The following is a 17,726-nucleotide window of genomic DNA, read 5'->3' on the forward strand; positions in this document are numbered from 1 at the left end:
GCTATCCCCTCTTTCAGTCCCTGATGTAGGTTGAGTTTTATGTACAACCCACAGTTCTGTACCTAATCTTTACACCAAGGTGATTTGTAACACATAATAGAGGCATGAAATGCAGATATCATTTGTTAAATCACACCGATGTAGAAGCGTTTCACTTGAATGCTGTTACTTTGATAGTATTTTTCAGTGTTTGCTAGACTATCTGATAAAATTTAACTTCAGTCTTTTTTTAACATGCTTATATTATCCTGTGATCCTGACTTATCGAACAGGACTGACAACAGTACAGAGACATTAGCTTTGTTTTTTTAGTTTTGGTGCCATGCGCTCTCTCTTCTAACCTGTCAGAAATTCCAGTAATTTCGGCTTGATGAAGGAGTTATGGAGTTTTCTTTTGTATTGTGGTTTTATAATGATGACCTCCTGTGAAGTGTATTATGGAGAGTAGGGAGAGGGACAGCTGGATGGAGCTAAGTGAACTATGTTGACATACTCACAGTACTTCTACTGACTTTTACCTTTGTGTTACTTTCTTATGAATACAAAATGGCTGGTTAAAACACCTAATACTTCATTTAGCACAGAGCAACTGTGGAAGAGTTAGAGTGGTAGAAGTGCTATCAATATGTAATTGATATTTATCTTTGTCTGTTTCTCTCTTCCCTTTTTCTGGATTACTTTACAAGACAGAGAGGAGCAAGTGTGAATATTTGTTTGAATGAATTATGTCAGCAGTCTGGTATTATGGCTGAAGTCGATCTTGTGTGGAAGATTAATGGTGAAAAAATGGTTTATAAATCATTGTAGAGGAGCAGTGACTGTGTCAGCTAGTAGATTACCTCTCACTGCTGCAAGGTTCAAGTGGCAAATGGAAAGAAGAAGTGTAGGAGAAACTCTATGAGAAATTTCCATTAAATGGAATTCGTGGGCCTTCTTGGTTTCCCCTCTCTCTATATCTAAAAAAACAGTACATTGAAACCCAATCAATAGATTGATGTTGGTTTTGCCTGAGACACTCTTGTTGACTGTTGACAATGTAGTGGAGTAGCAGAGTAATGAGAAGCTAATGTTAATATGAAATTGAAGTTGAGGTCATTAAAGGACACAACACATGAGAAATCAGCTAGTTTTCATAAACATTTATGCTCAATGTGAAGATTTACATGTTCTTTAAATGAGCTTTTAGTCTTGGAATGAGGTTGTGGCTTGATGATCAGGTTAGGGTCATTTCGATCAGGTTGCCTGGTACTCTGCATCCGGACAGCTGATGGACATGAGCTCATAGATTGTTCTGACATCTTTTTTGAGCTCTACAGTAGTGACACATAAATATGTCTTTTAATTACAGTTGACCCTCTAGAACATGAAGAATAGAATTTACTGGCAGTGATGGTCTTTGTGTTGAATTTTAGCTCATGATTCAGGGCAACCAGTATTAAAAAAGGAATTGAAGACCAGTGAGTTTGTTGTGTGTGGACCATAAAATTCAAATCAAATGTACTGGCAAACAGACTGAAAAGTAATGGACCAAATCATATATTTTGATGAATCTTACTTTCCTGGCAGATGTGATGGGCATAATATATTCCTTATTCGTTATTCCTGGATCTCTGTACTTCATTAGTCTTATTTCTTTGGACAAAGAAAAGGCTTGGCGCGGTGTGGAACACCCATACCTGGAATATATTTTGTGCTTTAGTTGCTAATGTTAAATTTGGATTGAAAAATCCAATTAGTGAAGGAGATGTCTGAACTCTGAAGCATCTTCTAGACTGACATTTTTGCATTATATTGTGTTGCTCTGTTTCTCCAATGACAAACATCAACACACTGAGAATTAAGGATAGTATTTCTACAGTATCCTCCATCATATATGTCATACACATACCTTTACACATAACGCAAACTCAAAATTCTCTTTCTGTCCCTCAGGTATGACCATTCCTGAAGAAGACACAGAGGCTAGTCAGACCGGAAAATACTGCCTAGTGGCCATCGGTAGACTACAGGTGTGTGTTTGGCACAGTCAGTTAAGAACTGAAAAAATCATCACGTTGGATGTCTTCTTCTATCAGAACCTCAGAGAACTTAAGACAGAGATACAGTAGTTAGACAATTTGTGAATTTTAAAGAAATTGAGTTTCTCGACATACAAACACACATCACGTAGAGAAGTGGAACTGCTGTATGTATAGAGACTGACATCAGTGCTACCTCAGGCTATCAAACGCAGACTCTCACTTCATAGAAATGTACTGTTTTTGTGTTGTTGTTTTTTAAATATTTATTCACTCAATTAATTACTCACTTCAATGTCCTCACGTTTCTTTTCATCCTATTTATAGTATATTTTAGTATATACATTTCTTTACTGTATCACTATATTTTGCTGTTTGTTTTTCTTCTCTTAAGTTCCCCTCTTAACTTCATTCTTTAAAAATCACTGTATTTGCTTTCTAGCTCTCCATGTTAACATGTTTAATATGTCTGTGCCTTTCTCAGGTGACCAGCTCTCCAGTCTCTATGGACATGAACGGCCTGTCAGTTCCCACAGAGTTCCTGTCGCGTCACAACTCGGATGGTGTCATCACATTTGTTGATCCACGCTGCATTAATGTCATTGGTTATCAGCCTCAGGTTAGCGATGAGGATTAAAAGTAATAAAAATGGAAGTAGTTTTATCACCTGTTTTTAAGGGAAATTGACAGCATATTCATATTCACAGTATATTTCCAACATTGACAGAGTGAGTGTTAAGTACACTGCAAAAAAAGTCACCCAGGTTTTGATTATGGTATGCATTTGTCGTGACATTGTTTTAAAAAACATCTGAAATGTCACAACCTTTATTTCTGTCCATAGTTGCATTAATTTTTCCCCAAGATCATCATGACTGTGCAGTCTTCTCCAGCATATCCCAAAGATTCTTAGTGGGGTTAAGGTCTGAACTCTGTGGTGGCCAATCCATGTGTGATAACTATGTGTCATGCTCCCTCAACCACTTTATAACAATTTGAGCCCGAAAAAACCTGGCATTGTCATCTTGGAATATGCCCATGCCATCATGGAAGAAAAACTCCATTGATGGAATAACCTGGTCATTCAGTATATTTCGGTGGTCAGCTGGCCTCATTCTTTGGGCACATAATGTTACTGAACCTAGACCTGACCAACTGCAGAAACCCCAGATCATAGCACTGCCCTCACAGATTTGTACAGTAGGCACTAAGCATGATGGGTTCATCACTTCACCTGCCTCTCTTCTTACCGCAATCCGCCCATCACTCTGGAACAGGGTAAATCTGAACTCATCAGACCACATGACTTTCTTCTATTGAACAGTTCTTAACCCAGTTTCAGTAGTTTCATCAATCTCCTTAGATGTTTTCTTGACTTGAATCATGTCAATAATTTGACCCTTCTGAAACCGATTAACATCTTTTCCCCAACCACAGGATGTGTCTTCAGACATGGTTGTTTAAGAAATGAGAAACTACTCACTGCATCGTTTAGGGTTAAATAACTTGTTGCCAGCTGAAACATAATTATTCATGCAGTATTTATTCAATTGGATGCTCTTACCTATTTGCTTATTTAAAATTTTCCAGGTGCTCTTTTTTTTGGATGGGCAGTGTCTATTAGTAGTACATGTTAAATCATTTTATCTGCAGGGACAACTAAGTCCTCATTTCAGGGAGGTTTATAATTTATATTAGTTTCGTCTCCTCTTGCTGTTAATACAAACTCAACGTAATATGTCATATCACTGGAATGAAATTCATTTGTAAATACAAACTTTATTTTTGTGCGAAACAAAAACCACAAGCATCATGGTGATGATTGTATCACTCGGTTGCGCTGTAAAAATATGTATAGGTATGTAAAGTTTAATTTACCTCAAGCCCTCAGTTAAGTACAGGGAATTCTATCCCCCTCAATGTTTCTTACTTGCCATTTCCACAGATAATTTCATCAGCATTTTTTCACTTTTATAAATAACGTCATGATCAACTGAGCGATCTGACTAGCTCCAAAAACATAAAAAATAAATGCGTAAGAGCAGCTGGTCCTTTGAAATGAATATCTGCTGATTGTCAAGGGCTAAATGCGTGCATAACAAATGAGTTTGTCCTCTGACCTAAAGAGAATTCACAGCATGCTCTATGATTAAACTGCTCTGTGGCAATACCCCATCACATCCTCATGTTCTACATTAGGGGCAAATTCCATGACTTGCAGTACTTTTCATTATCAGCTATACACATGAGTTAATGTGAAAATAAACAGATCAGGATGAAAAACACTTGTTACGTTCAGTGGTATGTTAAACACATTTCTCTGCCTAGTCAGTTGGAGCCTTTATTGACTGATTCCCCCCATTACTCACTTAGACAGAATCACTGAATCAAAGAATTGCACCTCTGGTACATTATCACTCATAACAGATACATGTGCCACCTGTTTAGAGGAGGTAGTTAAACCTTACTTTTTGCACACCACTTTTTGACTTTGTTGGTTGCAAACCACTTACTGTATATCAGTTTGCATAGTACAGCCTTATGTCATCCACATTACAGTGCATCCAAAATGAGTTAAATTCATTATTTTCTTCAGAATTCTACAAAATAATACCCCATAATGTCAAAGTGAAAACAAAATTGAAATCCTACAGTTTTATTTAAAAAAAAAAAAAAAAAAAAAAAAAAGTGTTCCGTGACACTCAAACTTGAGCTCTGGTGCATCCTGTTTCCAGTATCCAGTATCATCCCTAAAATGTTTCTACAACTTGAACACATGATTTGGAAAGGCATACACCTGTCTATGTAAGGTCCGACAGTGCATGTCAGAGCACAAACCAAGCCACTAAGTCCGAGGAATTATCTGTAGACCTCCGAGACAGGATTGTATCGAGGCACAGATGTGAGCAATGTGTACAGAAAAATTTCTGCAGCACTGAAGGAAAAAATAAGCATTTAAAAGGGAAGGGCTAAGAACCCAATGGTCACTCTAAAAGAGCTCCAGCATCTCTCTGTGGAGAGAGGAGAATGTTCCAGAAGAACAACCATCTCTGCAGCACTCTACCAATCATGCCCGTGTAGTAGAATGGCCAGACAAAAACCATTCCCCAGTAAAAGTTTGCCAAATTGCACCCCAAGGACTCTCAGACCATGAGAAACAAGATTCTTTGGTCTGATGAAACAAAGCTTGAACTCTTTGGCGTTAATGCCAAGCGTCATGTCTGGGTGACACCAGGCATCACTCAGCACCCTCTGTAATATCTTCATTTCAATTTCATTTTTTTTTTTTTAACTTCTGACATTATGAAATAGAATTTTGAAGAATAACAAATCAAATCCAGACTGTGAATACTTTCTGGATGCACATCTGCAATTACCTCTTAGTTTAAACTAAAAGTTTGCCCTCAGTGTTGCCATCACTTTTGTTTACTTCAGCTAACGCTCCCTTGTACAGTCTCAAGTGTACCCCACCTTTGCTTTATTAACATGCTTGCTATCTCTGTCAGTAGGGTTGAGCTACATAACTGTGGTTGACTACAACTACCACAGATTTGTTTTCTTATTTTTAAAAACATCTGTGGACACAGTTCTTCTATAGGAAAGAATATTTCTAGGAAATATCTTATTCCTTTTTAAATCTTTATTCTTAACTAAATGTTATCCTGTCCTGTAGGACCTGCTGGGGAAAGATATTCTCGAGTTTTGCCATCCTGAGGACCAGAGTCACCTGAGAGAAAGCTTTCAACAGGTACAACTGAAGTTTCATTTTTTTTTAAAGATTTAAAAAAAACTGATCCTAGTGTTAAACTATACTAGAATGTTCATTTCCTAAATATGCAATGTGTGGTTTGCCTGGTTAACTATATTGAGGAACTACGCCATTGAAATTCCGTAGAGCTCGCACAAACATTTTCAACACATTTTCATTATCAATAATAATAATAATAATAATAATAATAATAATACATTTTAAAAAAACATAAAAGCTTAATAATAACAAAAAGTATAATAGTAATAGTAATAATAGTAATTTCCTCAGTAAGCTTGACATTTGAGAAACCATGTTTCTAGCTGTTTGCATTAAGGACTTATTCGCGGACACTTTTTGGTCGACACAAAATCATCTTGAGGCGACTCATCACTCAGCCTTCATCGGTTATACTTTGATGTCAGATTGCTGTGTCTGCACTGGGAATCTTCTACTGTAGGGTAGGTGACTGGGAGTTATCCTGGACCTCAGTTTGCTTGTGTTCACTTTCGTAAGAGTATATGTTTGTACACATATATACTGTATATAGAGCCAAGATAATCTGACCATTCTTTTAGGTTTGGTGCACTGAGAAAATGTGGACTTCTGGAAAACTCCTGTAGAACTCTGCCAGTGGCCGGTGCTCATGGAGACAGAATGAAATCATTGCATAGTTTTACCCTCCCTGGCCTGGTGGGTGTTAGAGAGAGGTGTGTTTCTAAACCCTGTAGTTTGAAAGAACGAGGCACAAACAACTTGCTTTTGGCTTGGCTTCAGGATTTAATTAGCATTTTCACAACAAAATTTTTTTTCACAAAACACAACACTTGGGGCGACATGTAGCTCAGTTGGTAGAGGCAAGACAAGACAACGACACCCCACAGTAGCTTCGTCATCTACTACAGCTGTCCAAATAACAATTTCCCCAGGTGGATTAATAAAATATGTCATTAATATAATTTTATAATTAACTATAAGGCTTATGTAACAACAGGTATGTATCATTTACCAAGAGAACTTATCATTTCCATCAGCTAACAGTCAATTTTCAAGCATTACCAGTGTTATAGCATCGCTAGACAACTGTGACCCCAATATATGTAAAAATAAAAAAGCATAAAAATCATCACATACATTTTTTTAATTGAATTTGAGCACAGGATGTTAAAGTGTACAATTTTTTTGACTTCCTGTTAAGGATAAATGTTTTTATCTTCTTTTTCCATGAATTTTTCATAATATGACTTCGTAACCAGTGAAACGACAAAAATAACCTACATTCTCCACATTTGGCTCAAAGACATTTTCATTACTTCTGCACACATGTTGTCTTCCTATGAAATAGACTGAACACAATAGCTAAACACAATTAACAACCTGTTAAAATATGCAGCAATAGCTCAGGTGGTAGAGCAGTCTTCCACGAAACCCAGGGTTAGTGGTTCGATGCCTGGTTCTTCACAGCTACTTGTCGAGGTGTCCTTGGACAAGATACCGAGATCCCATAGTAGTGCCGGTATGTACTGTCTGGCAGCTTTCCAACCACAATTTCCCCAAGGGGATCAATAAAGTATATCATTATTATTATTACATTTTTTTCACCTGTTTGTAAAACAATGGCTTTCACATTACATATATTACATATATTCAATAAACAAAAATGCTGTTCCATAAACCAGAACAATAGGAGTATAGCCAATTAATATCTCTGGCTCTTACTCTGACAACAACCCTTGGGGGCCTTGCCTTTGACATGTTTTCACTTCACATCACTTTCGTTTGTCTAACTGTAGACATAGATTTTTTGAAAGCTCCTTTTGGCGAGGCCTAGCTCACATAAGCGTATTCTGCGAGTGGCTTTAGTAGTAGCTCTAGTCCTTACCTACAAACTAATTTTTACCTGACTCCAATTAACTTATTCGAGATCATTATTAAAAAAGGCTTACATACTTTTTAAACTTGCACTGTGAGGTTTTTATTGTTTGTCTTAATAAAGACATGAAAGATCAGAATTTCCTTTTGTGTTATTATTTTAGGCACATTATATTTGTTAATATTCTTGACTTGGATGAAGATCATATGATATTTTAGGACAAATTAATGCAGAGGACTATGAAATTCCAAAAGGTTCACATACTTTTTTGCCATTGTAAATAACCTCAAGAACCAAAAGAAAATAGAACAAAATACTGGGCTTTCTTATTTTAACTGTTGTTAACTGTTTAATAATTATGCTTGTTTCATAATTATTGCTCTACCACCTGTCCCATTCGGGACAGGTGCCTTGGTTATAAGACAAATATTAAAAACTAGAGTCGTTATTTAGCAGTTTACGGATAAATGCAGATTATAACAACCCTACTAAGACTTCCAATATGTTTTTGGGTGCATACAATTGAACAGAAGCTCGGAATCCATAAAAACAGAAGTGAGGTCTTCATCCTGTGTATTTAAAAAACCTCCTCACCACTCTCAACAGCTTTATGGAAATTTCACAACATTATGAACATTTTCCCTATCTGCTGACTGGGTAACCTCTGGCTCTTACTGTATCTAGCACATACATACACTTAGAGAGCGTGTGTTTGTACACACACAATCCACAATATTAATTATTTAGTATTTCACCAGTAGTCTCCAAAAAGACTTGGTACCTAAATGATATGCTCATTTTGTTTCAAGTATATACAGTGGCAAGAAAAACTTTGAATTTCATGGTTTTCTGCATTAATTTGTCATAAAATGTGAATAGAAAAACAGTCTGCTTAAAATAATACTACACAAATATTATATGTTTTCATGTTTTTATTGAACATAACATGTAAACATTCACAGTGCAGGATTTTGTTTCCTGATGTATTTAATTTGGTTGTTAGATGATCTGTTAGATACATTCATTTCACACTCAGAAGACATGCAATGTAAGAGGCTGGGACAGAGGAGGAAAATCAGTAGTATAATTTTAGCATTGTATTAGTACCAGCTGCCTGCCACAGAGAGTACACACTACAGACACCGTGACAATATGACAGCTCAACTCAAAACAGACCAGTGTTGTCAAAATGGAACTTCAGCTTACAGCTGCTAATTAAAATGAAGTGGTTAAAATCAATGGTTCCCTGTCTGGTTTAGTGAAGACTGCTTTGATAAAAGATGGCTTAATGTCAACTTGAGAACAACGTGGCTAACTGAATGTTTCGCTCTGCATTTGAAACTCCTCACTCTTAAGAGATGGACTGGAAATTGTCAACACAGTATTTCAGTTCTTGTCTCTTTCTTCACCTCCAGGCTCAGTTCTTTAATAAAGACATATTAAAGCCAGTGTTAATTAGTGATTTTTGTCCCCTTGCAGGTGGTGAAACTGAAGGGTCAGGTTCTGTCGGTGATGTATCGTTTCCGAATGAAGAACAGAGAGTGGATGCTAATCCGAACCAGCAGCTTTACATTCCAGAACCCGTACTCTGATGAGATAGAATACATCATCTGTACCAACACTAACGTCAAGTAGGTTCTTCTTTTACCAGATGTGTGTTAAATAACATATTTGTTTTTATTGAAATATTTAAATGCATCTTCTGTCCTCTAATATAGTCACTTTAAGACACATTGACTGTATTACCACACAATGAGTCCACGGACACAGTGCCAATGAAAGCAGCAGATAAGTGATCAACTCTACAGATAAAGAGCAAAGATTTTCCCAAACACATAGCAAGTGAAAAAGTTAAACAGGGCTGTTTTCACAGTGGCACAAAGCAATGACAGAATATACACTACCTGATTCTACTTGTTACTTATGTCGTATGGGGTTCAGTTTAGACTGATGATGTCCACAAAGTACAAAGTGTTGCATAATGACATTCTTTTAAACCGAACTACATGGCTGAAACTTTCAATTGAAGGTTAAATGCATGTGAAAACTGCTGCAAATGTATCAACCTAAAGTGGAACTGAGAAAAAATTTGATTTTAATCAGATTCTACACAGATGTACATAATTTTCTTTTCCCTGTATATTCCTCTGTCCTTTTCTGACTTCTTCTTAGTTTATTTATTGGGTATTTACTTTCTCCTGCGCCAGTACACACTGATGTAAACATATGGAAGCTTCAGTTCATTTTTAATGTATTTGTTAGTCTGATTTCATATTGTGTTGTGTTTTGCAGGCAGCTACAACAGCAGCAGCAGGCGGAGCTGGAGGTTCACCAGAGAGATGGACTTACTGCCTATGATCTTTCCCAGGTAACGTGCTACCTCCAGGTAGCTGAAAGAAGTGAATATAATTACTACTGCAATGTTTCTTAACACAGAGAAAGTCTGAGCCGGTATTAATTTGCTATTCTTTATAACTGGATGCTTGGATAAAAAGCTAACTATTGCTATTATTCTAATGAATTCCAACTTGTCAGACATCTCTTGCACTTGTGTCCATGTATGTGTGTGTGTGTGTGAGTTGTTTGTGTTATTTATTTGTGACCTAAGTCACCCAAACTTCATCTCTTATGCCCTCCTCCCTCCTACCCCTACATTCACCCTTACCCTCAGGTGCCCGTGGCCAGTGTCAGCAGTGGGGTCCATGAGGCAGGGAAGAACATTGACAAGACAGAGGCCCTGTTCTCCCAGGAGAGAGACCCTCGCTTTGCGGAGATGTACACCAGCATCTCTGGCTGTACGCTGCATATACACACACACACACACAAGCACACACTAGCACACACTTTATACATTTGTCCTGAAAGTGTTGGGTTTAGCTTTGTATTTGTGTTTATTACCTGCCGTCACTGTTATATTTATAATGCTGACACCTATGTTTGTGTATGTGTGCTTAGCGGGAGATAAGAAGATGATGGTTCCCTCCTCCACAGCTGGTGGGCAACAACTCTATTCACAGAGCTCTCCCTTCCAGCAGGGACACTCTGGCAAAAGCTTCAGGTATGTCAGTGAGGTGTGTTACTGCATGTACGTCAAATCTATGCTATAACTTACTGTGTTGGTGCTGCAGTTTGATAGTAGTGTGTCTCACCAAGCTTAATCTTTTATTCTTTTCTTTTTGTTTATTTGTATTTGTGCATGCAGCTCTTCTGTGATCCATGTCCCCAGTGTGAATGACATCCAGCCATCAGGCTCATCCAATCAGAATCTGGCTCAGATCTCCAGACAGCTCAACACAGGCCAGGTGGCATGGTCAGGGAACCGGCCTCCCTTCACTGGACAGGTACCACACACAAAGTGTTTGCCGCTCAAGTGAAACTTTTGGATCATTAATAAAGTCAGCAGTCTCTAGCTCTATTGCCAAACTCATTTTCTCTTCCTCTCCAGTACCCCAGACTCCCATTCTTATTGCATGTTAACAGATGGACTTGTCTTATTTTCCATGCTTTCTGTCTCTCTCTCTCTGTGTGTGTGTGTGTGTGTGTGTGTATGTGTGTGTGTGTGTGTGTGTTTGTGTTTAAATACCCTGCAATAGGGAATTCACGCAGCATATGTTAGTTAACAGGCTCATCCGTCTTGTGCACACGCTGCTGTACTTCAGGTCAGGTCATTTCAATAAACTGAATTCATGTAAAGGAGAAAAGAGTGTTGAGTATGTTTACCAACAATTGTACCATGTTTCCACATGGTTTCCTGGAGAATAGGGATAATCTGCAGTTCTTTGGTTATTATTGGAAAAGCCCATTTGTCTCAGGAACAGTTAGTTGCTTTGAAAGAATTTTTTAAACTGTATAAGCTCCCAGATTATTTATATATGTAATAACACTGTAACAGTGTGTAATAGCACTTAATGATAGTACATTAATTTAGCTAAATGCTTTTTGGATGTTAAGAGGTGTTTATGTAAAAAGTTCTTACAAAAAAATTAAGTCTTTATGTTAAGTTTTTATTCTATTTTTCATCATAGGTCTATTTTTCATTCACATTCTGACCATGGCATGAAACACTGCCTGAAAAAGTGCCGCACCCATACTGGCTCAGCACTGGCTCATTGGGGGTGGCATCACAGGATGCTTTTTCAAAAAATCCAGGTTTGGCCTGTAAAATATTGAGCCCAGCTAAAGTTGTCGACCAGAAGTCGACAAAGTGTCATCCAGCATAATGTAAAAACAAATACAGTACAGTTCTGGCAAAACAAATCAACCATACATCCCTAGTAGATTATTTTTTGCTTACCTTGTAATCACTGTGATGAAAGATAACACAACTGCTGAAGTAACAACTTCACACAGTTATAAAATCAATCCCATAGTTCTAAAAAATGTGTGTGTATGTGTGTGTGTGTGTGTGTGTGTGTGTGTGTGTGTGTGTGTGTGTGTGTGTGTGTGTGTGTGTGTGTGTGTGTGTGTGTGTGTGCACTTCGCATGCACAATCTTTATTGTAGAGAGTCAGGAAATATAGACAAAAACAGAGCAAGCTGCATAAATGGTCTGCACTTATATAGCACTTTTCTATGTTATTGGTAATAAAAGCACTTGTCATTCACCCATTCACACACATAGTCATGCCATGCAGATGACCTGATTCACCAGGGCCAACTTGGTGTGTAATGCCTTGCTTAAGGACACTAAGGACAGGATGCGACAAGAATCAAACCATCAATCACAGAAGTGTTGGACAACAGCTCTGCCTCTTGGACGCCATTCTTGTCATTGTTATATAACCAATTTCAAACTTGTTTTAAGCAACAGTAAGCTACTCCCAGACATTTGTCCCTGGAGTACCGTAGTTATTGTAATTGGGAGACAATTGTTTTCAGTTAAAAAACATTAAAGTAACATTGACCAAGCTCATATGACAGGCCATGGAGCTTCATTTAGTATTTTGGCTACATCACATAGTAATCATGATGTGTTACAATGTTGAAACATTTTTCAATAAAAAAATGGAAATGAGCTTATTTTCCCTAATAGAATTTTCACTTAACAATACATGTACTATACAGTCATAACACTGAGAAGCTGTATGTTTAACCAGCTGTATATTTAATCTTTGCTCTGCAGTCAAGTAAAACACAGTCCAGTCCATTTGGCATTGGTTCTGGGCACAGCTACCAAACCGACCCGGCCTCCTACAGCCCCCTGTCGTCCCCGGCCACTTCTTCACCCAGCGGAAATGCCTACTCAGGACTGACAAACCGCAGCGCAGCTTTTGGTGAGTTTTATTTGTTATTGGGTGGTAGAAACATACTGTACAAACAGTACAGGTTATGTTCTGGACAAGATCTTAAGGTAGTGCTTGGCAATGATGAAATCAATACCACTATGTCTATAGGAATACAAACTAATAATTAAAATTGCATTTTAAGTAATTAAATAATTTTATCTGCTGGCCACAACATTTTAACAAATTAAGAATGTGAGTGACTGATTGGCTTCAATTTTTTATTAGACTTGGAATCATACATTTCCACTCACCACTTTAAACCACTTATCTCTCAGTTCTTTCAGTAAGTTCTGGAAGTGCTTTAATAGTTATATGTGTATATAAATCAGCAAACCTTGGACAGGACTGCTTAACACTGCCACTAATTTACAAACAATATAGAAATCAGAATAATACAGCTGAAATGTGAAACTCTCACAACGTAGCCATGACAGAGGCAGGTCCAAAACTAACTTTTAGCCCACCAACCATGGGGGCTGGTAGAATTGTTACCAGCCAAAATACTAAATTACGTTTTAGTGTAAAAAATACATTCGTCTCAGTATTTTTATTTAGATTTTATTGAAATAATAATAATATAAGATAATATAAATGATAAAATAGAGAACAGAGCAACATAACACCTTCATTAGATTCATATTTGCATTTCAATTTACAAACAAGTATCTGTCATACACCACACAAACACAAAAACCATCCATCCGTCAGTCCATTATCCTAACTGATTGTCCTCTCAAGGGTTGCAAGAGTGCTGGAGCCTATTCCAGCTAACACTGGGTTAAAGGCAGGAGTACACCCTGGACACGTCACCTGTCTGTCACAGGGCAGACATACAGAGAAAGACAAACATTCACACCTATGGGCAATTTAGAATCACCAATTAATCTAACATGCATGTCTTTGAACAGTAGGAGGAAGCTGGAGTAAATGGAGAGAACCCACACAGAGAATGGGAGAACATCACCTGTGCCGTCCACACGCCAACCAGCCAACAGATAGTGGTTGTTGACTGGCAGGTCATGTTGCCAGCTTACTATGTTTACATCAAGCTCCAACACAAACTTAGGACAGAAGCAGAGTGCAGTAGAGACTTTGTCGTACTGTGGTGTTAAATTACACAACTACAAGCTGGCCAGGAGACGAACCTATTCCTACTAGTGACACCACCTCTACTGGCTCAGTTAACAGAGATGTTTGATTTAATCACCAAGAAAAATAAAATAATAACATTAACATTCTGTGCAAATTATTTTGCGCTGAATGTTTTTTATGCCAACCTTAGTTAATTAGATTGATGTGATTGACTGGCAGTCATCTCATGGTCAGAGCTCGATTTCTCAGTACTCTTTCATCTTGTGGTTCTCAGACTTTTCTGCAACCTCTGTTCTGTGACAACAAACAGCCAAATACTGAGAAACAACAACAGCATTCCTTCAATATTCTCCATTGTTCCAGTGTGTGTTCACTGTTCCATGCATCAGTGAGCAGGTACTATATTTGAAACTATTTGACCATCAAATGTTAAAGCAATATAAGTGAATATGTTTGGGTTTGGGAACTGAATGTGTGACAAATCAAGGTGGACACAAGAGTTCAATCCCCTGCAATCAGGGACCAAATGAAATAATTAATGATGACGAGGAGGGCGCCACTCCAGTCGAGAACCAAAACTAGAACCAGAGAAAACAAAAGGTTGACAACAGGTTAATGTGTTCAGTCAGTGATGACTCATCAACCAGCTGCTCAGAACTCAGGCTTTGTTGTCCACATGGCTGTAGAATTAAAGCATGTCCAGCATGCAGCAACTACTTGATGGCCTTTTAATAGACACACATTAACCAAATGGACTGTCTCTCTTTTCTGCCTCCTCTTAAGCTCATTTTCTAACTTATAGTTTAGCATCATTTATTTTCACTTACGACTTCTCTGTCCTCTCTCTCATTTATCAGCAGTTGTTTGTTTTTTTTAACCCGCTTCCTCTCTGTTCAGTTACTTCTGTCCACAGCACTCAAGACAAGTGGTGTCTTGGACCTGGTATTTGCACCAGTTTACACTTGTGTGTAACCCTGTGTGTGTTTCCAGATGTATCGGGGGAGAGCAGTCAGGGCGGGGGCCAGTTCCCGGGTCGTCCCAGTGAGGTCTGGTCCCAGTGGCAGAACCAGCATCACTCCCAGCAGGCCGGGGAACAGCACACACACCCTAACCCCAGCCAAACAGAAGTCTTCCAGGTAACAAAAACAGTTAAAGACTGCTGAACTTTGGCAAAGTGTCTTCCAGCCTCTGGCTGCTGCCCAGTGTACACAGATATGTGATATGTCTGAGAAGAGCTGCTTGTCCTCAAAGCACATCTGACACTTGACCCCCCCATCCCTGTGTCTCTGCAGGACATGTTACCCATGGCTGGAGATCCCACCCAGGGAACTGCCAACTACAACATTGAGGACTTCGCTGATCTTGGCATGTTCCCCCCCTTCTCTGAGTAACACTCCCCCCTCTCTCTCCACATCGCTCCCTGTCAGAACTGGACTTGCATTCATCTCTCATGTTGTATCTCATTTTTCTATGTTGCTGGTTCACAACACACCTCTGATGTGCAGCACAGTGAATGTCTGCAGCTGTCATTCGCACACAGTCAAACACAGTTTACTAAGGTGTGGGCACAAGGGGTTCTACCCTGCGTTTCTGTGAACATACACATACCTCATTGCTGCTAAGAGAAACCTGACTGTCAGAATGAAGGAATGGAAGATTAATCAGCTGTGTGAGCTCTTTGTCCTACCACCCTGGTGGACATTGTCTCAAGCTCTTTGACTCTCTGCAGTCAGCAGCAGGAGCAGAGCAGGCTTTCTCTTCAACATCTGAGAAAACACGTCAGCATTTAGGCATTCTGCTCTCAAGTACAGTTACAGCTTGTTTCTGACAACTGAAAACACTGGAATTTGACCCAAATATTTACAGGAAATATATTCAGATGCTGACATTGAGTTTTGCTGTGCTCTATCTACACATTTCATTGTGGAGAGAAAGAAACAACACGATAATGAATCATTACTTATCAGTTTAGGAATTTAGGCGTTTTCTATTCGAGCCACATTTCCCAAATCTATCAGCGCTCTTGCTCAACTGGGATTGTGACTGAAGAGAAAATGATTGCAGAACATTGGCAGAACATTGTTGTTTGTTTATTTAATAGGAAATGATGATATGTGAATATGTGTTACTGTACGTTTGGTCACATTCTGCTAGTCAGTTACTGTAAAACTGTGAGTGTGACTACAGTATATTGTAGTATGTTGAGAACCCAGGTACATACAGCAGTGTGGCAGTCAGCAGCCTTTAATGTTTAAAGTTCATGTTATCAGCGCCAAATGTTAACTTTCAGCCAGTTAAACACATGCACATCATTTGACAGTGACAAACAGAGTAGAGAGTATAGTAGACACTATTTATTCAACTATATTTCAAGTTCTGCTTTTTTAATCTATTCATGTTGCCCCTGGTGTCAGTGTAGATAGGACATCACTTGCTCATAATAAGTGATCAGTTACCTGCTCTGTCAATACCTGCAGTGACTGTAGAGAACATCAGTCGAGAACACAATTGATGCCAACAAGCCCCAACACTATCTTTTTCCCACAGACACACAGTAAGATTTGTGAGTGTTGAAAGTGGACTCCTCCATCTAGCTTGTGCAGCCTCTTGCAAATCATCACTGACTCCTCCATACAACAACAGGAGAGAAGATGCTGCTCCTCTCCCCCCTCTGTTGACCTCGCTCTCTTAATCCACCTTATTGTGTAAACTATATGTAGTGATATCCGCAAGTCTAGAGAAAAACCTGACGCAAAAAAAGAAGGATTCTATGTATAAATGAAACAAAATTAAAAGGAAAAAAATTATTGTACACAGTTGCTAAGCTATAAGGCTTAAAGTGCACTTCATGGAGCTAACTGCTAATCTCACCAGCCTGCTTTAAAAGGGAGAAACCGCCATACCGTCTAAGCAAAGCGCAGTATTTACTAGTGCATTTGGTGTTCTTCAGCTCTTGCTACTTGACTTTATTATTTTATAATCTTTTCAACTATTAAGAGACTGAATAATACTTTCTAGTGGGGGTGATTTTACATGATAGATTGTATAATGTCTCTGACATGTGGATGGAAGAACCTCGATCAGACATCACAGTCCTTTTGCTAAAGATCTCAAATGGATGTTTTTTGTAAATAATGTGATTTTTATGTCGACTTGTGTTACTTTCACACAGTACATGTTTTTTGTGTAGGTTTTAATGATATTGTGTGCAATGTGAGTACATATTTAACTATTGGTATTTAGTTAGTCTGTTAATTGTACATTGAGTTCTAGACTTGTATAAATAGTGTAAATGTGACCTATTATTTTTGTGTAACTAATTGTGGTTGTGACAATAAATTCTTATTGGTTATGAAGTCTCTATTTAAGATTTTCTGTTGTTTAGACATGAAGGTCTTTTACAGACGTATTAAAGAAATAGTCAAAACCATTACAAATGAAGACGTAAAGTTTACTCAGACACTTAAATAGAATTGTTCTACTTTAAGTGCTTTACACTACCTGTCACCCACAAACTGATGGTGTAGTTGACCCACTGGAAGCCACCCGGGGCTCAGTGCGTTGTCCTAGGACACTTTTGCATACATTATAACAGGAGGAACCATGGATTAAACCACAAACCCCATGACTGGTGGTTGGTCTCAAGTATGGAAATGAGTATGTTCTCAAAATAATCCATCTTAATATTTTAAGCTAATGATTGACTTGTTA

General features: G+C 38.3%; 1 protein-coding gene across 2 annotated transcripts in view; it reads left to right on the forward strand.

Annotated features, from left to right (window-relative positions):
• The window catches only part of arnt2 (aryl-hydrocarbon receptor nuclear translocator 2), a 47,331-nt gene extending 29,964 nt beyond the window's left edge, over window positions 1-17,367 (forward strand). For both annotated transcript variants that reach the window (XM_026378163.1, XM_026378164.1), the window contains 11 exons: window positions 1,933-2,009; window positions 2,503-2,637; window positions 5,692-5,766; window positions 9,119-9,270; window positions 9,932-10,007; window positions 10,311-10,434; window positions 10,595-10,697; window positions 10,842-10,980; window positions 12,761-12,911; window positions 15,006-15,151; window positions 15,308-17,367. In XM_026378163.1, coding sequence (XP_026233948.1) covers window positions 1,933-2,009; window positions 2,503-2,637; window positions 5,692-5,766; window positions 9,119-9,270; window positions 9,932-10,007; window positions 10,311-10,434; window positions 10,595-10,697; window positions 10,842-10,980; window positions 12,761-12,911; window positions 15,006-15,151; window positions 15,308-15,406 — 1,277 coding nt within the window. In that variant the 3' untranslated portion in view covers window positions 15,407-17,367. The remainder of the gene's footprint in view (window positions 1-1,932; window positions 2,010-2,502; window positions 2,638-5,691; window positions 5,767-9,118; window positions 9,271-9,931; window positions 10,008-10,310; window positions 10,435-10,594; window positions 10,698-10,841; window positions 10,981-12,760; window positions 12,912-15,005; window positions 15,152-15,307) is intronic.
• The last annotated feature ends 359 nt before the right edge of the window (window positions 17,368-17,726 follow it).

Source organism: Anabas testudineus, chromosome 3, assembly GCF_900324465.2.
Source record: "Anabas testudineus chromosome 3, fAnaTes1.2, whole genome shotgun sequence".
In the NCBI taxonomy this organism is placed as follows: Eukaryota; Metazoa; Chordata; class Actinopteri; order Anabantiformes; family Anabantidae; genus Anabas; species Anabas testudineus.